Genomic DNA, 20,200 nt, shown 5'->3' on the forward strand with positions numbered 1-20,200 from the left:
CACATGCAAATCTTGTTTAAATCTTCAAAACCTAATTGAATATATTATCATATTTCCAAATACATTTGGATAGCTCATAATGAGTCAGATTTGCCAGTGTGGAGTAATTGCACCTTCTTGCCTTTGTGTAAGTGAGCAGAGCTTGTCTTTTTGTACTCTGAATCCCTTCTTTAAAAGAGCAGTGGAGGGTAGTACTTATGACGTTGGCTGTTTGCATCTTCTTTTCAAACAGACTAAATGAAAGTGTAAAAGTGATTACTCCAAGCAAGACACAAAAATAACTTTAAGTCTCAGATTTTTCTAAGGGAGTTTATTAGCTATTCACTGGTAATTACATATCATCATTGTGTYTTAATTCAGAGTCAGGTTTTTGAGTCTAAGAACTGTACCTCCCACCAAGTTTGTCTCAAGAGGGCTCTCTAGCTACAGAGGTTACCAAGGCAACTAACTGACTCCCACATGTCACCATTATGATCAATAATGGATAATGTAGGCTACAGAAATCTACGGGCTGAGAGACAAAATCTGATTAGAAAACTGTTGTATCATAACCTGTTTTTTATAAGAGATTTTAACTGACAAACCAAAATCAAACATATTTATGATTGGTGTAACAGTACTATCATATCATTTGAAACAGCAGAACATTTGTATTATTTCATGCACTGTTTGGAGTGCCATGAATACAGAGTTCACTGTGTGAATAATCTTTAAAGTGGTTTTAGCACTGTTGCTTTAAAACAAGGCATGCCATTAATTGTATGTTTACTTCATTGATTTCAGCATGGAGTTTTGGCCTCCTCTGGGGACTGGCTCATGAGAAAGAGGTCTTACAGTGTATTGGTCTGGTGGGTGGTTTACCACTCTCTGGACACATGCACAGGATAATTSAATACCTTAAGCGGAGGTCAGCCGGTTTTCAACAGCATCTCCTTGTACCAATTAAGTAATACATCATAGCCTCTTACAGCTTCTGAAAACTATAAAAACTAAATATGTGTAGATCCCTGGCCATTGCCTGCTAAAAACGACAGGCTAAAGAGATTAATACATTTGACAGATGATAAAGATCAAGACACAATCTATTACTGAATGATACATTTCTATTATGTACAGTATGGGAGTTGTACAAGAAAATGCCCCAACGTGTTGGTGGTGCTAAATAACCACAATCAACCACACAGGAGACAGATGGCTTAACAGCACCCAAAGTTATGAATCAACCGTATTTATAATGAGAAATTGTGAATAACTTGAGTTAACACAGGCCAATAGAATAATGTATTATATTCTCACTGTGGTGTGTAATTAATGCATTACCATGGAAAAAGGGAATTACTTGTCACCTCCACGGTTTGTAATGATATTCTTCATCAGCTCACTCACAGTTCAAGGTGCTGATATTTTTTATTTTGTGAGGTTTTTAATCTGTATGGCAGCTAGAGCCACCCACGCCCAACATACAGCCTTGTTACTCAACTGTGAAAATAGGGTCCAAAATACACAAACACTGTTGAGTGAATTAGTCAACTGAGGACAAGCATGCAGAACTGTGTTATCATAATGACCTTTGCTACCATTTCTCAACAAAGATGCCTGTAAATGTTAGTTACCGAAAGGTTATGTGACACTGGACTGTTGAGCACAACCCGTAACTCATATTGGTAAAAATCTAGTAATTGCAGCTAGCTGGAAGCCTCTCTGTACATTGTATAATACAGTATCAAGGACAGGCTAGTGGTAAACAAACAGTCAAACATCAGGATGGGAAGAGCCTCTTACTTAGCTGTGATTTTCATCTGTTTGGTTTCCAGTAGCAGGATATCTGGTAGGTAGTGGAAACTTTGTCATACTAAATCTATTAATGGTGGTTCCACATGCGACTTGAAAAGGACAAAATATGTTGCAGCTCAAGGTTCTTGGTTGGTAGTTGTTTTCAGTGGTGAAAAAAGTACCCAATTGTCATACTTGAGTAAAAGTAAAGATACCTTAATTGAAAATGACTCAAGTAAAAGTAAAAGTCACCCAGTAAAATTCTACTTGAGTAAAAGTCTGAGTATTTGGTTTGAAATATACGTAAGTATCAAAAGTAAATGTAATTGCTAAAATATACTTAAGTATCAAAAGTAAAAGTATAAATAATTTCAAATTCCTTATATTAAGCAAACAAGATGGCACAATTTTTTATTTTTTGAAGTTTACGGATAGCCAGGGGCACACTCAAACATTCAGACATAATTTACAAAAGAAGGCTGTGTGTCTAGTGAGTCCACCAGATCAGTGGCAGTAGGGATGACGAATGATATTCTGTTGATAAGTGCATGAATTGGACCATTTTCCTGTGCTTATAAGCATTCAAAATGTAACGAGTACTTTTGGGTGTCAAAGAAAATGTATGAAGTAAAAAGTACATTATTTTATTTAGGAATGTAGTGAAGTAAAAGTACAAGTTGTTCAAAATATAAATAGTAAAGTACAGATACCCCAAAGAATGACTTAAGTAGTACTTTTAAGTATTTTTACTTAAGTACTTTACACCACTGGTTGTGTTATACTGTAACACCACACTTTCTTTTTCTCCACTCTCATTTCACATGTAATTTCATATTTTTCTTACAGGACAGTCATGTGAAGGAAAATGTGGTGGCAAATTAGAATCCTGTTCTTGCCATGCCACGTGTGTATCTCTGGAAAGCTGCTGTGCGGACTATGGGGAGTACTGTGTCGATGTCACTCCATATTCCGGATCAATATTTGGTGGAACTGACTTTGTTGTCCTCAAAGCAACTTTTAATGAGAGCTCCCAAATAATCTGCAGGTAGATGCAAAATACTTATTTCACTTCACTTACCTAACACATTGCTGAGTTTTACATTCTAAGTTCTGTGAATGTATGGCTGGTAGATATGCATATTAAATCTACTGAAAACTGTCTTTTTAATTGAAGGTTCAATGATGAAATCACAACGGTGGGCTATGTGGACACAGACAGCAGAGGCCACTGCATATCACCTCTACTGTATGAAACAGGGATGGTTCCTCTTCAGATCTCTACAGACAATGGTACAACCTTCAGCAGACATGGAGCTTGGCTATCAGGTAGGAAGAGCCTGATAGCAGCACTGATATATGGCTGCTATTTATCACAAAATCTGACCAGATACACTTATTTAAAATGTGTCAATCAACCTTTCTTACCAACTTACAGTAAAATGCATTCATACTCCATTTGTGTTTTTTAATCTACAGTCCATCCTGGAAAGGCAGATCCTAGTTTCAAAGCTACTATAATCAACGCAACCCAGTGGCAGTACTACGGCACCCCAAAAGTTGGAGGCCCGCTGGACATGACATGGAACACCTCACAGGTCAGAGCAGAAAAGGTCAACATAGAACTCTGGGGATACATGGAGAAAGGTGAGTAACAGCTAAGTCCTTCCAAAATATTTTGCAGTCAACTGCTGTCAGTGCATTTTTTTTATTTCACCTTTATTTAACCAGGTAGGTTCTCATTTACAACTGCGACCTGGCCAAGATAAAGCAAAGCAGTGCGACAAAAACAACAACACAGAGTTACACATAAACAAACGTACAGTCAATAAAATAATTAAAATATATGTACAGTGTGTGCAAATGTAGAAGAGTAGGGAGGTAGGCAATAAATAGGCTCTAGAGGACTAAATAATTACTACTTAGCATTATTACTGGAATGATAGATGTGCAGATGATGATGTGCAAGTAGAGATACTGGGGTGCAAAAGAGCAAGAGGGTAAGTAATAATATGGGGATGAGGCAGCCGGGGGTGCTATTTACAGATTCGCTGTGTACAGGTACAGTGATCGGTAAACTGCTCAAACAGCTGATGCGTAAAGTTAGAGAGGGAGATATAAGACTCCAGCTTCAGAGGTTTTGCAATTCGTTCCAGTCATTGGCAGCAGAGAACTGGAAGGAAAGGTGGCCAAAGGAAGTTTTGGCTTTGGGGATGACCAGTGAAATRTACCTGCTGGAGCGCGTGCTACGGGTGGGTGTTGCTATGGTGACCAGTGAGCTGAGATAAGGCAGGGTTTTACCTAGCAAAGACTGATAGATGACCTGGAGCCAGTGGGTTTGTCGACGGATATGTAGTGAGGGCCAGCCAACGAGAGCACACTGGTCGCAGTGGTGGGTAGTATATGGGGCTTTGGAGATAAAACGGATGGCACTGTGACAGACTACATCCAGTTTGCTGAGTAGAGTGTTRGGGGCTATTTTGTAAATGACATCTCCGAAGTCAAGGATCGGTAGGATAGTCAGTTTTACGAGGGGATGTTTGGCGGCTTGAGTGAAGGATGCTTTGTTGCGAAATAGGAAGCYGATTCTAGATTTCATTTGGAGATGCTGAAAAACTTCTTAGGGATAGGCATGCCGCTAGCGGGACACCAGCCGACAACATCCGGTGAAATTCGAGGGCGCACAATTCAAATAAATAATCGTAATATTAAACATTCATGAACATACAAGTATCTTAAATCATTTAAAAGCTTAAATTATTGTTAATCTAACTGTGTTGCCGATTTCAAATATGCTTTACGGCGAAAGCATACCATACGATTGTCTGAGGACGGCGCCCCTCATCAACATATTTTTCAACCAGCACAGGCTTCATAAAAAATCACAAATAGCGATTAAATAAATCACTTACTTCTGAAGATATTCCTCGGTTTGCAATTCCACGTGTCCCAGCTACAGCATGAATGGTTGTTTTTTCAGATAAAATCCTTCTTTATATCCCAAAAAGTCTGTTTAGTTGGCGCCAATGATTTCAGTAATCCACTCGTTCAACATGCAGACAYAGGAGTCCAAAAAGCTACCRCTAAACTTCGACCAAACAAGTCAAACGACATTTCTATTGAATCCTCAGGTACTCTAAAATGTACATAAACTATAATATTTCATACGGAAAGTAGTATGTTCAATAGGAAAGGAAAATTAGTAAGCAAGCGCCCTCTCCCTCGCGCGCCGAAAGACTGATATTGTTCTGGTGCTCTTCTCACCAAAACTTTTCAAAAAACAAGCCTGAAACCTTGAATAAAGACTGTTGACATCTAGTGTAAGCCATATGAATTACAATCTGTGAGACGGATTTACATAGAAACAATAGGTTTCCATTATAAGAGTCTGGGAGCTCAAAAAACAAACATTTCCGGTTGGATTTTCTTTGGATTTTCGCCTGCCATATCAATTCTGTTATAGTCTCAGATATTATTGTAACAGTTTTAGAAACTTCGAAGTTTTTTCTATCCAATGCTACCAATTATATGCATATCCTGGCTTCTGGGCCTGAGTAACAGGCAGTTTACTTTGGGCACGTCAGTCAGGCGRAAATTCACGAAACTAGACCCTATCTCTAAGATTACAGTCTAAYCAGACACCTAGGTATTTGTAGTTGTACACATATTCTAGGTCAGAACCATCCAGAGTAGTGATGCTAGTCGGGTGGGAGGGTGCGGGCAGCAATCGGTTGAAGAGCATGCACTTAGTTTTACTAGTATTTAAAAGCAGTTGAAGTCCACGGAAAGAGTGTTGGATGGCGTTGAAGCTCGTTTGGAGGTTTGTTAGCACAGTGTCCAAAGAAGGGCCCGATGTATACAGAATGGTGTCGTCTGCGTAGAGGTGGATCAGAGACATCACCAGAGCAAGAGCACATCAACTGATATTTACAGAGAAAAGAGTTGGCCCAAGAATTGAAACCTGTGGCACCCCCGTAGAGACTGCCAGAGGTCGGCAACAGGCCTCCGATTTGACAACCTGAACTCTGTCTGAGAAGTGTTGGTGACCAGGCGAGGCAGTCATTTGAGAAGCCAAAGCTATTGAGTCTGCCGATAAGAATGCGGTGATTGACAGAGTCGAAAGCCTTTGCCAGGTCGCATGAAGACGGCTGCACAGTACTGTCTTTTATCGATGGCGGTTATGATATCGTTTAGGACATTGAGTCTGGCTCGAGGTGCACCCATGACCAGCTCAGAAACCAGATTGCATAGTGGAGAAGGTACGGTGGGATTTGAAATGGTCGGTGATCTGTTTATTAACTTGCTTTCGAAGATTTTAGAAAGGCAGGCAGGATGGATATAGGTATAACAGTTTGGGGTCTAGAGTGTCTCCCCCTTTGAATAGGGGATGACCGCGGCAGCTTCCAATCTTTGGGGATCTCAGACGATACGAAAGAGAGGTTGAATAGGCTAATAATATGGGTTGCAACAATTTCTGCAGATAATTTTAGAAGGAGAGGGTCCAGATTGTCTACGCCAGCTGATTTGTAGGGATCAGCTGTCTGGATTTGGGTGAAGGGAAGAGCAAGGGGGGGGGGGGGGGCAAGTTGCTGCAGGGGGTGCTGAGATGTTGGCCAATGTAGGGGTAGCCAGGTGAAAAGCATGGCAGCCGCGGAAGAATGCTTATTGAAATGATCAATTTCGATTTATTGTAGATTTATCGGTGGTGACAGTGTTTCCTATCCTCAGTGCAGTCGGCAGCTGGGAGGATGTGCTCTTATTCTCCATGGACTTTACAGTGTCCCAAAATTTTGGGAATTAGTGCTACAGGAAGCAATTTCTGTTTGAAAAAGCTAGCCTTAGCTTTTCGACTGACTGAATATATTGGTTCCTGCTTCCCTGAAAAGTTGCATATCACAGGGGCTATTCGTGCTAATGCAGAACGCCACAGGATGTTTTTGTGTGTTCAAGGGCAGTCAAGTCTGGGGTACCAAGGGCTATGTCTGTTCTTAGTTCTACATTTTTTGAAAGGGAATGCTTATTTAAGCTGGAGAGAGAAAGCACTTTTGAAGAGCAACCAGGCATGCTCTACTGACGGTGATGAGGTCAATATCTTCCAGGATACCGGGCCAGGTCCGATTAGAAAGGCCTGCTCAATGAAGTGTTTTAGGGAGCGTTTGGCAGTGATGAGGCAGGCAATGAGGCAGTGATCGCTGAGCCCTGGTTGAAGACAGCAAGTTGTATTTAGAGGGCAAGTTTGGGTCAGGATTGATATAGCCCATGGTTACTGATTTAGGGTTGTACTGGTAGGTTCCTTGATGAATTTGTGTGGGATTGCGGGCATCTAGCTTAGATTGTAGGACGGCCGGGGTGTTAAGCATGTCCCAGTTTAGGTCACCTAACAGTACGAACTCTGAAGATAGATGGGGGGGGGACGAACAATTCACATATGGTGTCCAGGGCACAACTGGGGTCCGAGGGGTGTCTATAACAAGCGGCAACGCTGAGAGACATGTTTCTGGAAAGGTGGATTTTTAAAAGCTCGAATTGTTTGGGCACAGATGTGGATAGAATGACAGAACTCTGCAGGCTATCTCTGCAGTAGATTGCAACTCCGCCCCCTTTGGCAGTTCTATCTTGTCGGAAAATGTTACAGTTAGGGATAGAAATTTCTGGATTTTTGGCATTCCAAGGATACTCACWGATTTTTCATGTCATAGGGGATCCCTACTCAGAGTCCTGGCAGGGTAAATGGGAGTACCTGTACTCTCTTGGGAGGGACCAGCCTAACAGTGGTGCCTTTAGATTTGTGCCCAAGACAGCAGGGAAGCCTTTTTCAGACTGGGAGGTCGGCTGTCTACGCATCAGCTCCAGTACTCACCCAGATGGAACATGGTACGTCAAAAGACTCGACACACTCATATGTAAACCATATGTAAACTGATAACAAAAACTGTCACCCAGTRAAATACTACTTGAGTAAAAGTCTAAAAGTATTTGGTTTTTAATATACTTTTTAATAAAAGTAATTGGAATTGCTCAAATATACTTAAGTATTGAAAGTAAAAGTAAAAGTATGAATCTATATTAAGCAAACCAGACGGCCACATTTTCTAGTTTTTGTATTTACGGATAGCCAGAGGCACACTTCAACACTCAGACATCATGTATAAACGATGCATGTGTGTTTAGTGAGTCCACCAGAACAGAGGCAATAGGGATGACCAGGGATTTTCTCTTGATAAGTGCATMAATTTTACAATTTTCCTGTCTTGCTAGCCATTCAAAATGTAACGAGTACTTTTGGGTGTCAGAGAAAATGTATGGAGTAAAAAATGTGTYWTTTTCTTTAGAAATGTAGTGAAGTAAAAGTATAAATGGTAAAGTAACGTACAGATACCCCCAAAAACTACTTAAGTAGTACTTTAAAGTATTTTTATGTAAGTACTTTACACCACTGGAACCTACTATACTTGGAGTACATATTGTTGTAACTGCCCTAGCTACCTAGTCATAAACCGCATACATGTTGTAACTGCCTAGCTACCTAGTCATAAACCGCATACATGTTGTTGTAACTGAGCTAGCTACCTAGTCATAAACCAACATACATGTTGTTGTAACTGAGCTAGCTACCTAGTCATAAACCGCATACATGTTGTTGTAACTGCCCTGCTACCTAGTCATAAACCACATACATGTTGTTGTAACTGCCCTAGCTACCTAGTCATAAACCACATACTGTTGTTGTAACTGAGCTAGCTACCTAGTCATAAACCACATGCATGTTGTTGTAACTGCCCTAGCTACCTAGTCATAAACCACATACATGTTGTTGTAACTGCCCTAGCTACCTAGTCATAAACCACATACATGTTGTTGTAACTGCCCTAGCTACCTAGTTATAAACCACATACATGTTGTTGTAACTGCCCTAGCTACCTAGTCATAAACCACATACATGTTGTTGTAACCTGCCCTAGCTACCTAGTCATAAACCACATACATGTTGTTGTAACTGCTCTAGCTACCTAGTCATAAACCACATACATGTTGTTTGTAACTGCCCCTAGCTACCTAGTCATAAACCACATACATGTTGTTGTAACTGCCCTAGCTACCTAGTCATAAACCACATACATATTGTTGTAACTGCCCTAGCTACCTAGTCATAAACCGCATACATGTTGTTGTAACTGCCCTAGCTACCTAGTCATAAACCACATACATGTTGTTGTAACTGCCCTAGCTACCTAGTCATAAACCACATACATGTTGTTGTAACTGCCCTAGCTACCTAGTCATAAACCACATACATGTTGTTGTAACTGCCCTAGCTACCTAGTCATAAACCACATACATGTTGTTGTAAACTGCCCTAGCTACCTAGTCATAAACCACATACATGTTGTTGTAACTGCCCTAGCTACCTAGTCATAAACACATACATGTTGTTGTAACTGCCCTAGCTACCTAGTCATAAACCACATACATGTTGTTGTAACTGGCCCTAGCTACCTAGTCATAAACCACATACATGTTGTTGTAACTGCCCTAGCTACCTAGTCATAAACCACATACATATTGTTATAACTGCGTTAGCTACCTAGTCATAAACCACATACATGTTGTTGTAACTGTGCTAGCTACCTAGTCATAAACCACATACATGTTGTTGTAACTGCGTAGGCTACCTAGTCATAAACCACATACATGTTGTTATAACTGCGTTAGCTGTCTCCGTGATATGAATGTCCTATAGGAATGTCCAGGCAGTGTGGACTGAGGACCATGCTCTAGCCTGGCATCTGGAGGACAAGTTCAGGCAGGACTCAGCCGTCTGGGCACTGGATAAGTGTAAAGCCTGGGACCAGCTGGAGGAGACACTGCCAGACTTCCTCTCTGAAATTATTGACTGTCCATGCACACTGGCTCAGGCTAGAGCAGACACTGGGAGGTTTCATGTAAGTCAAAGCAGTAAACTATGGTATAGATGTAGGATCTTAATTTGATCACCATGTTGCAGGAGAATTGTCCACGTATTTGAGGTTTAAAAATGCTTCTGGAGTTTCAAATAAAATAAAATWGTATTTGTCACATGCGCCGAATATAACAGGTGTAGACCTTACAGTGAAATACTTACTTACAAGCCCTTAACCAACAGTGCAGTTTTAAGAAAATACAACCCCCCAAAAAGTAAGAGAAAATAATAACAAATAATTAAAGAGCAGCAGTAAATAACAATAACGGGGCTATATGCAGGGGGTACCGGTACAGAGTCAATGTGCGAGGGCACCGGTGTCGAGGTAATTGAGGTAATATGTACATGTAGGTAGAGTTATTAAAGTGACTATGCATAGATAATAAGAAAGAGTAGCAGCAGCATAGAAGAGGGTGGGGGAGAGGGTGGGGGGGCAATGCAAAAAGTCTACTAGTCAACTACAGGTAAAAGAGGACCGAGCACGCCCCCATTCTCATCAACGGGGCTGCAGTGGAGCAGGTTGAGAGCTTCAAGATTCTTGGTGTCCACATCACCAACAAACTAACATGGTCCAAGCACACCATGACAGTCGTGAAGAGGGCATGACAAAACCTATTCCCCCTCAGGAGACTGAAAAGATTTGGCATGGCTCTTCAGATCCTCAAAAGGTTCTACAGCTGCACCATCGAGAGCATTCTGACTGGTTGCATCACTGCCTGGTATGGCAACTGCTCGGCCTCTGACCGCAAGGCACTACAGAGGGTAGTGTGAACTGCCCAGTACATCACTGGGGCCAAGCTTCCTGCCATCCAGGACCTCTAAACCAGGCGGTGTCAGAGGAAGGCCCTAAAAATTGTCAAAGACTCCAGCCACCCTAGTCATAGACTGTTCTCTCTGCTACCGCACGGCAAGCGGTACCGGAGTGCCAAGTCTAGGTCCAAGAGGCTTCTAAACAGCTTCTACCCCCAAGCCATAAGACTCCTGAACATCTAGTCAAATGACTACCCAGACTATTTGCATTGACCCCCTCCCCTCCCCTCTCCACACCACTGCCACTCTCTGTTGTCATCTATGCATAGTCACTTTAATATTAACTCTACCTACATGTACATACTACCTCAACTAACCGGTGTCCCCGCACATTGACTCGGTACCGGCACCCCCCTGTATATATTGTTATTTTTTACTGCTGCTCTTTAATTACTTGTTACTTTTATCTCTTATTCTTATCCCTATTTTTTGAAACTGCAATGTTGGTTAGGGGCTCGTAAGTAAGCATTTCACTGTAAGGTCTACACCTGTGGTATTCAGCGCATATGACTAATAACATTTGATTTGATGAGTCGTCCCTGGTCGTGCAGTCATGAGTGAACAGGGAGTACAGGAGGGGACTGAGCACGCGCCTGTGTTGGGGATCAGCGTAGTCAATGAATAGCATTCTCACATAGGTGTTCCTTTTGTCCAGGTGTGAAAGGGCAGTGTGGAGTGCAATAGAGATTGCATCATCTGTGGGTCTGTTGGTGCGGTATGCAAATTGGAGTGGGTCTATGGTTTCTGGGATAATGATGTTGATGTGAGCCATGACCAGCCTTTTAAGGCATTTTATGGCTACAGACGTGAGTGCTACGGGTCGGTAGTCATTTAGGCATTTTACCTTGGTGTTCTTGGGCACAGGGACTATGATGGTCTGCTTGAAGCATGTTTATATTACAGACTCAGACAGGGAGAGGTTGAAAATGTCAGTGAAGACACATGCCAGTTGGGCAGCGCATGCTCAGAGTACACGTCCTGGTAATCCGTCTGGCTCTGCAGCCTTGTGAATTTTGACCTGTTTTAAGGTCTTACCCACATCGGCTGCGGAGAGCGTGATCAGACTTGATTTTCCCACACGAAGAATGTATCTATAAATATGTCCATTAATTACAATCCACATAATTCACATTTCCTGTTGCTGCAGGATTATTTTCCTGCTGTAGCAAACTGGCTCAAATTAAGATCCTACACTTAAGATCCTACACCTGTACCTTGTACCTTAATATGTTTGTGCTCCCAACAGCTTAATATGTTTGTGCTCCCAACAGTGCAGGCACAGCATACATACAGTATTGCTTTACATGTATGATAGATACCAGTAAAAGAAAAGAGTATGATACAGTTTGCTTTGTGCATTTTAATTGATGCTTTCCCTTTCACCCACAGACAGATTATGGCTGTGATATAGAGAAGGGGAGTGTGTGTACCTACCACCCAGGAAGTGTGCACTGTGTGCGGGCCATACAAGCCAGGTAAGTCCCATAACAATCTAATGATTTGTCAGTCATTAAGGCCTCAAGGCCTAAAGGCCTATTTGGATCCTGTGTTTCATATTCACTGTTGACAGCCCCAAGTTTGCAGCAGGACAGCAGTGTTGCTATGACCACACGGGGGCCCAGGTTTTGACAGATGACTCCATTGGCGGGAGTACCCCAGACAGAGCCCATGACTGGGGCTCACCCCCATTTGTAAAGCCCCCCAGAGTCCCTGGGTTCTCCCATTGGCTCTACGACGTCCTCAGCTTCTACTACTGCTGCCTGTGGTCTGACAACTGTCACTACTACTTCAAACGCAGACCCTCCAGTGACTGCAGGACCTACCAAGTACCAAAAGCAGGTGAGAAAATGGCTCTGGTCTATAGTATGACTGTCTGATTCATGACATTACAGCTGTCTGAACATAATATTATACAGTGTCTAAAATGTAGATCTTTTTTTCTGTTATTTATTATTGTTTCAATGTCATTTTAGAATAATTTATAATAATGGTATTGGATTTTTTATCACTAGGTGTGGTGTTTGGAGACCCCCACTTCATAACATTTGATGGCGTCAGTTACTCCTTCAATGGAAAGGGGGAATACACCATTATGGTCTCAGAAAGCAAGGAACTGACAATACAGGGCAGAACAGAGCCGGTAATACTGACAAATGGTGAGTTTTTAAGAAAACCTATAGTTAGAATGAAAGAGACAAGAAATTCAGAGGATCTCAGTTGACCTCAGATTTTGGCAAATTATTATTACATTGATTATTATTCCTAAACATTAATTTCACAGGCAGCATGGTGAAAGCAACAAAGCTGTCAGCGGTTGCCATGAGAGAGGGGACCTCTGACATCATTGAGGTGCGACTCGGCAACCCTCAGGACCACCTACAGGTGCTGCAGAACCAAACCTCCCTCTCCTTCTCTGAGCAGAGCTGGATGGATCTGAAGGGTGAGACCTTGGGCTTTTTTAATTGACCTTTGGATTCATGGAAGAGATATTGTTTTCATAAATTAATCAATGCAGTGGAGAGATAATGCAGCAGAGATAAGGCTGAGCTGGCTCACTGATGAAGAGATATAAGGGCTGTCTATGATATAAGAGCTGTCTAACCCTAACCCTTGTGAAATTACTAACAGATATTTACAACTGCTTTAAAGTCCTAGCTTCCCTGCGTAAAGAGAATGATCCAACTTTCATTTCAAGTTCAAATGTTTGACAGCAGTATTCACCAAGTCTGCACTGAGCTGTAAATGTGTATGTAGAATCTAGAATGGAGATTCTATTTTCTAAAATGTCAACCAGATAAGATAAGAAAAATATGCAATTCTAAGATATGGATCTATCATACTTATTTTCCAGGTGTGTTTGTATTTTCACCCAACCCTACAAATGTGACTGTCATGTTCCCCTCTGGAGCTGGAGTGGAACTGAGACTGAGAGGGGGAACCATGACAACCACAGTGCTTCTACCGGAGGTGTTTAAGGATTTTACCCGTGGACTGTTAGGAAAGATGAACGGTGATCCCAAAGATGACCTGGTTACCAGTGATGGTCAGACTGAGTCTGATCAAGGCAATGCAGAGGGGCTGTTTAATTTCGGGGCAAGCTGTGAGTAAATACAAAGTCTGCATCTAATTAATATCATACATGTTCTCCAGACAGATTACAGAGATATTGTTCATCACTAACTAAGGTTCAGTGTACTCATAATGCAATTGCACACAGTTGTCATGTGCACAACAAACTGCAGTCAATACATTTTCTACTCAGTAAAAATATGCTTTTACTTAAATTTTTCCAGGGGCTATATTGAACGAGTCCACGCTCTTCACGTACGATTCGGAACACTTGTTGAACTCATATCTCCATGCTCCAAAACACGACGCCAGTTTCCGTCCAGTGTTTTCCATCCCTGAGGATCCAAATGATCCTCTCGGCAGCCAGGCCTCTGAGCTGTGCTCTGGAGAGGGCTCTCTGTACTGTAGGTACGACAAGCATGGATCAGAGGAATCTAGCCAGACATCTGCCATCCTCTGTTATCACACACAGGACACTGAGACACTATACTTTTTTATAGCTAAAGAGACATAMTGTTCTCTTCTGTTTATTGCTTGAAATATCTTATCATAATTGCATTGTAGATATGATACGCTGATGGCTCGTAGTCTGGAGATGGGCAATGCCACCAGGGTATCTTTTCAGAGCCACAGGTCTGTAGTGGAGGATCTAGAGCCAGGTAGGTAACCTACTCTATAACAAAATAATAATGAACATAAGCACATTTGCACTGTTAGTCATAGAATTAATATAGCAGAAAATTAAGCCCATCTTATCTCATTCTCTACAGTGGTGTCCTGTGGCTGGCTTTCTCCACCCACAAATGGAAAGAAGGAGGGGACCAGATATTTACAGGGAGCTGTGGTGAAGCTGTCCTGTGACTCTGGCTATGTCCTCTGGGGGTCAGAGGAGCACACATGCCTGGGGACTGGTCAATGGTCTGGTGAAACCACGACCTGTGTGGCTGGTATGGACCATCGCTGAAATCAACAGCAAAATTCTATGCTACTGGTTTGAATCATCACTGAAATCAACAGCAACATGATATACGCTCCTGGTATGTAGGAAATACCAGTACGAAAAAGTATGAAAATGTATTGTGGCAGACCAGGGGGTTGGGTCAAAAGCTCAGTTTCAAAGGTATTTATTAAAATAATAGTCCAAAAGAAAAGAATGGGTCTCCCCCATGAGACCCTCTCYGGGATACCGTCTTCTGGGCTCCGGGTCTTGCTGTATCCTGTGGGGATCAAAAACTGAACCCTATCCTGTTACCTCTGGTACTGTCCCCAACTATACGGGAGTCCTTTCTTCCCCCAGTCTCTTCCCTGTGTGCTGCCTTTCTGGCAGCTTTATGGGACTTGTACAGCTGGTGAGCAATCAGCCCTTGATTACTCACCAATCCCCAATCAGCCCCAATTAGTCCTGGCCGGAGAGCCGTCGAGATCTGGCACGTCCAGCAGATAGAGCCATCGCCTCATGATGTATACTCCGTCTGTCACCAGGCCTCGACGAGTCTCCCCCTGGTGGCTGACCTGCTGTACGCCACAGTATGCACTCACTATTGGAAGTCGCTCTGAATAAGAGTGTCTGCTAAATGACAAAAATGTAAATGTAAAWATGTATTTATCATCTCTGAAATCAACAGCAAAATGCTCTATAATTCTGGTAAAAATTATCACTAAAATCAACAGCAAAATGCTCTATAATTCTAGTAACAAATGATCACTAAAACGTTACTGCAAAATGAAATCAATATTGGCTGAGGATCAATATCATGGGTTTATTGCCAGTGAGGTCACATCAACTTTACCATGCTTAATGTTTGAAATCAGTTGCTTTTTTATGTACGGCGTGTCCTGTCTTCCTTTGATTTCCCAAAATTATAAAAAAATCATAACTTCACCACTGATACATGTGCTTTGTTTAAACCCCTTTAAATCCCTCCACTAATACTGTTGTCATGAGTTGGCAGGGACAGATATGGGGGCATATTGCTATGGCAATGAGACCAGACTGTGAATTTGAATCATCACATACAGTATAATTGACAAAATGATTGAAATATTCATAGCATAGGCTAGCTACAGTACTGTTATGTTACTGAAGGATGTTGTAGCCACTATACTATTATTTACAGTGCGTGAGCCCCCCATCATGAATAACATAGGGATGAAAATGAGTATCTGAAAATCAAAGGTTTGCATTCTCCTTTTTGACTGTGGACAAGCTGATAATGGCTCCTCCTTTATCGAAAAGGGAAGCATTTCAAAGCCCTTTACAACTCTCTCTCAACAAAATGATTTATCTTTCCCTCTAAAGCCACACTTCAATTACAGTATATGCTCTTTGTTTTGCAGATAATCTGAAGGGAATTGTGGTTGTTTCAGTTATTGGACCACTAGCATTAATCCTAATGATAGTAACACTCATAATTAACAGCAGACAACATAAAAGGTAGGGTATAGTGATCTTCAGTGCCTTACATTTTTGTTTACACACTTCCTCTGAAAAATACACATTTTACACTATACATGTACCTTCAAGGTTGTGAGCTCAATGCTACAGCAGTTAAACATGTCTGTTTTCTTATTTTTCTGTTCAGAGAAACTGCAGCGTCTGCTGTGTCAGATGATGGACAAGATCAGATCAGTGTGGTTTTCTAATAGACATTCTGCAGGATCCATAGAATAGTTGGTTTAAGAATACCAGCACAGAGAATGACTGTGTCACAGAAAGCCTCGACTGTCTCACAGAAAGCCTCGACTGTGTCACAGAAAGCCTCGACTGTCTCACAGAAAGCCTTTCAGTAAACTTCATTACTAGGCTATATTCTTCAATAGACACACTCCATAAATGTTTGTATGTAACCCACCTTTGCATAAAGGACTCAGATATGTCTCAAGGTTAGAGTTGCAAACATATACATTTGTTCTACTGCTGATAGTGAAAGTAAAGTTAATTGCACCATAATGTATCTAGTTATATGGCAAAACACAATACCTGTTGATTTAAAACAGTACTGTACCTAATGACATGCATATATCCACACTTCTAACTCTGTAATGCAAAATATGAATGTATGGCATGTAATAATATCAGCAATGAAATTCATGATATCTCTTCCACTACCATACTAATAAATGGTATCACTGTACACTCACGGTACTGATTGAGTCAGGTGTGAGGTTCATTGTTTGAATTATTTATGACAGATGTTTTATTTATGACAGATGTTTGGGGCTTTGTTTGAGCCAAGGTTATTATAGTTTTGTGTTTAATATAAATTTTTATTTCTATTAGTTGTCATATTTTCATTTGAAATTCAGTTTAGTTTCAGTTAATTCAGGTTTTTATTTAGTTTAAGTTTTATAGAAATATTTATATATTCATATTATTTCATTTCCATTTTAGTTTTAGTGTTAGGGACAGAAAGCAGCCTATGCATGGGAGGCCAGGAGCCATTTACTGTATAGTTGTATAAGTTTTGTATTTTTGGGGATGTCACTTCTTTCACTTCTGTGGTGCAGTAATGCATTTRGTGATGGGTCAGATCTTAGGTTAGGTTTAAAGGTAGACTCAGTGAGATGACGTCGATGCACAAAGTGAATAGTTTCCGCAACAACCAGGAGCGTTGAAGCGCAAGGCTAAACTTCTCTGTTGTTTTGGTCCAGTAGCTACCACGTTGTAGTAGAGTGAAGCACACCCGTACACATGGTGTGAGAGCAAAGTCTTGCATTGTGCTCATGTTCAAGCTGATCACTTTTGCCAAGTCGGTGACTTTTCAAAGTGTGTTGCATTCTGGGGACTTGCGCCTACATATCAACTGCATAAACTTGACAAAAATCATGTGCCCAAAAGGTCATCAAGTTTTGACTGCAGTCGACTGCGAGTTTCTGCTGTTGCTCTTCACCAACTTCATCCTGCAGCCATCGCCTGCATTGTGGAAAGCTCTTTAGTCAATCAATCATTAGGGTGTTTTTATATGACCCACGCGTGAGCAAAGACATGACTGAAACAGGAACCAATTTACCTTGATTTATGTGTACAGTGTATATGGGGTTTAGATACAGTGCATGTTTATTTCGACAATGGCAACACTGCCATGTTGCTTTTGGGAAACCACATTAATGTCCAACTTAACGCTTACGCAGATGCACCTTCTCCGACTTCATTCCTCCACTTTCATCTAGAGTCGGTTGATTGACGCTTCGAACACACCGACTGTGTSATTGYGTTTCGATACACCAGAAGTACATTCATTTCCAATGGAACGCTGCATTTGCCTTGCAGTATTGCGTTGCAGAGACAGTTGCAGTGCGTTCTGTGTGGTGCATACGTTCGATAAATCGAACGTATGCATCAAATTGTATGAGTGGACTTGACAGAAAGTAGCAAAATATGAATGTAGATTTTTTTTTGCACACACATTCAGTAAAAATGTGTGATTACATAAAAACAGTTTGATTGCATAATTTCTTTACATTTTTTATACATTTATTTGCCAAGTATATTATTTATTCGATGACATCCTCAAATTAATTGTGAGAGCCTATAATATAATTTCCCTCCAAAATGCAGTTTTGGAGCGAAATGCAATAATAAATAGTAAAGATAGGCAGAGTAGGCTCTTTCAACAATGAGACCAACGACCACCTCATTGGCTAGGTTAGCTAGCTAGCTAACGCWAACTAGCCACATCTAGCACAAGCTCACTACTAAACTGACCTGGCAAGCCTACTATCGTGGACACTTGTCTCCAAGCAGCATTTTTTTGTGTTTATGTCCCTGTAGCTGTCAGCAGTTGTGTCAAAAAGACACGGTTTTGAGGATACTGCGAAAATTATTCTCTCTTCCATGTGTYCAACCGCATGCGACCATTTGCAAAAGGTACCTGCATCAGTATAGTTGCCTAGCTGCGCAAAATGTTATGCAGCAGTGATGCAATGACGCAGCCGGTGTGTTCGAAGCGTTAGACTTACCACTCAAACGCAACCAATATCTGTGGTGCTGCTCGTTGGCAACGTCATCTCATTGAATCTACCTTTAAATTATAAAGTTAATCTTAATGTGACCCGCCAGATTCAGAAGCTTGAAAACCCCTTTGGAAAACCTATTAAATTTTTGACACCTCCCCAAAAAAATAGAACTGAACATAATTCAGGATCGTTTTTTATTTTAGTTCATTTTGGAGTCAAAGATAATAGTTTCAGTATAGTTAACGTTTTTCTAATGGGTTTGTTCATTATTTTATTTCAGTTTACTAGATTGTTTTTTCATGATTAGTTTTCATTTTAGTTTCAGTTGAGCTGTAAAGATTAAGAGTGTGTGACTTATGTCACATTCCAAATCTTTTACTCTGTAATAAATGTAGCCATCTGGCGTAATATTGACCCACATTTCCCTACTACAGTACTACGGTATCAACTAAAGGCAGGTAGCTAGCGGTTAAGAGCGTTGAGCCAGTAACCTACAGGTCACTGGTTTGCGTCCCTAAGCCGACTAGGTGAACACAAATTGGCCGATGTACCCTTGAGTAAGGCACTTAACCCTAATTACTCCTGTAAGTCGTTCTGGATAACAGTGTCTGCTAAATGACTAAAATGTAAATGTAAAATGGAGTTTAGGGGGCCGAGTGGCGCAGCGGTCTAAGGCACTGCATCGCAGTGCTAGAGGTGTCACTACAGACCTGGGTTTGATCCTGGGCTGTATCACAACCGATCGGGGGTCCCATAGGGCGGCACACAATTGGTACGCGTTAGGGGAGGGTTTGGCCAGGGTAGGCCGTCATTGTAAAAAATAATTTGTTCTTAACTGACTTGCCTAGTTAAATAACATTGAGTTATCGATTACGTGGGAGAGAAACATAAACAAGTGGAACTTCACCCAAGAGACTGGAGTTGAGCATAATGAATGGAGAGGGCTTGAGGTGCTGACATTATGTTAGATCATCTGATACACTGGCGCAGGCTTATTAGATTCATTCCCCTCTGAAAGTGAGTGAAGCAGGGAAACCCAGAGGACAGACCTACAGGCTCGTCATATCAAAATTCTCCACCTCCTCTCTATAGCGTCAGTCTTTCTATTAGAACTCCACCACTCCCTCAGATGTAGGAGCCACAGGGTCAACATGTGAGTGAATGTTACATGCCCATAGATGTACATAGAAGTTGAAGTCACTGCAAAATAACCATATGAACATATTAGGTATCTGAGTATACCAAAGCTCCAACAGTGGTGTAAACAGAAAGGTAATGTTTTGAGGCTGGAACCCCCCCCCCCTGTTTATACTGTAGCTCAGGGGTTGCTTAGCAGTTTCTGTGGTGAATGTACATGCTGTCCCTGCACATAGCAGAGCGATACGATTACTATGGAGAGGACAAAGAGCACCAGTATATGACAAGACTGCAGAGGCCAATCACTGAATAAACCCCATCGTTGCTGTTGCCGGATTCATCCACCAACTACTTGCCATTTGCGCTATAAATACAATTTGAGTTATCCTCTGCAGGTCCCATGGCAACAGAGGAGCAACACCACTGTTCCAACCATGCCTATCAACTCATCCCATGGATAACACTTACTGCTTGATAGGTGCTAGAATGGATCAGCTG

General features: G+C 41.5%; 1 protein-coding gene, 1 long non-coding RNA gene and 1 pseudogene across 5 annotated transcripts; 1 reads left to right on the forward strand and 2 right to left on the reverse strand.

Moving 5' to 3' along the window:
- Positions 1-20,200, reverse strand: part of LOC111980014 (piggyBac transposable element-derived protein 4-like) — a 459,185-nt pseudogene that overhangs the window by 38,532 nt on the left and 400,453 nt on the right.
- LOC111980965 (sushi domain-containing protein 2) lies at positions 781-16,754 on the forward strand. 4 transcript variants are annotated; one of them, XM_070449504.1, is made up of 17 exons: positions 781-907; positions 2,620-2,818; positions 2,948-3,099; positions 3,250-3,417; positions 7,470-7,644; positions 9,512-9,713; positions 11,930-12,015; positions 12,111-12,379; positions 12,553-12,696; positions 12,822-12,980; positions 13,392-13,640; positions 13,834-14,017; positions 14,174-14,268; positions 14,380-14,556; positions 15,947-16,043; positions 16,192-16,326; positions 16,390-16,754. In XM_070449504.1, exons 3-16 carry the CDS (start codon positions 3,033-3,035, stop codon positions 16,250-16,252), a joined length of 2,133 nt encoding a protein of 710 aa, XP_070305605.1. In that variant the 5' UTR covers positions 781-907; positions 2,620-2,818; positions 2,948-3,032; the 3' UTR covers positions 16,253-16,326; positions 16,390-16,754. The 4 variants fall into 4 exon arrangements, with proteins under 4 accessions (XP_070305605.1, XP_070305606.1, XP_070305604.1 ...); XM_070449503.1 differs by lacking the exon at positions 781-907 and adding an exon at positions 1,596-1,828; XM_024012056.2 differs by lacking the exons at positions 781-907; positions 16,390-16,754 and adding an exon at positions 1,596-1,828 and having other exon boundaries at positions 14,380-14,646; positions 16,192-16,322.
- LOC139029467 (uncharacterized) lies at positions 7,830-8,594 on the reverse strand. The gene is made up of 3 exons (XR_011481784.1): positions 8,516-8,594; positions 8,429-8,472; positions 7,830-8,256 (listed from the first exon to the last, which is right to left on the reverse strand). It is a non-coding gene; the product is annotated as an uncharacterized lncRNA (long non-coding RNA).

The sequence above is a fragment of the Salvelinus sp. IW2-2015 genome, linkage group LG20 (genome assembly GCF_002910315.2).
Source record: "Salvelinus sp. IW2-2015 linkage group LG20, ASM291031v2, whole genome shotgun sequence".
NCBI classification, from domain to species: domain Eukaryota; kingdom Metazoa; phylum Chordata; class Actinopteri; order Salmoniformes; family Salmonidae; genus Salvelinus; species Salvelinus sp. IW2-2015.

Excerpts from the sequence above, each read along its gene's own strand:
- LOC111980965 (XM_070449503.1), top strand. The coding sequence starts at position 1,765 with ATGGGAAGAGCCTCTTACTTAGCTGTGATTTTCATCTGTTTGGTTTCC. Across the intron at positions 1,829-2,619 it reads TTCCAGTAGCAGGATATCTG|GACAGTCATGTGAAGGAAAA; the intron begins GTAGGTAGTGGA and ends TTTTTCTTACAG. Across the intron at positions 12,016-12,110 it reads GTGCGGGCCATACAAGCCAG|CCCCAAGTTTGCAGCAGGAC; the intron begins GTAAGTCCCATA and ends CACTGTTGACAG.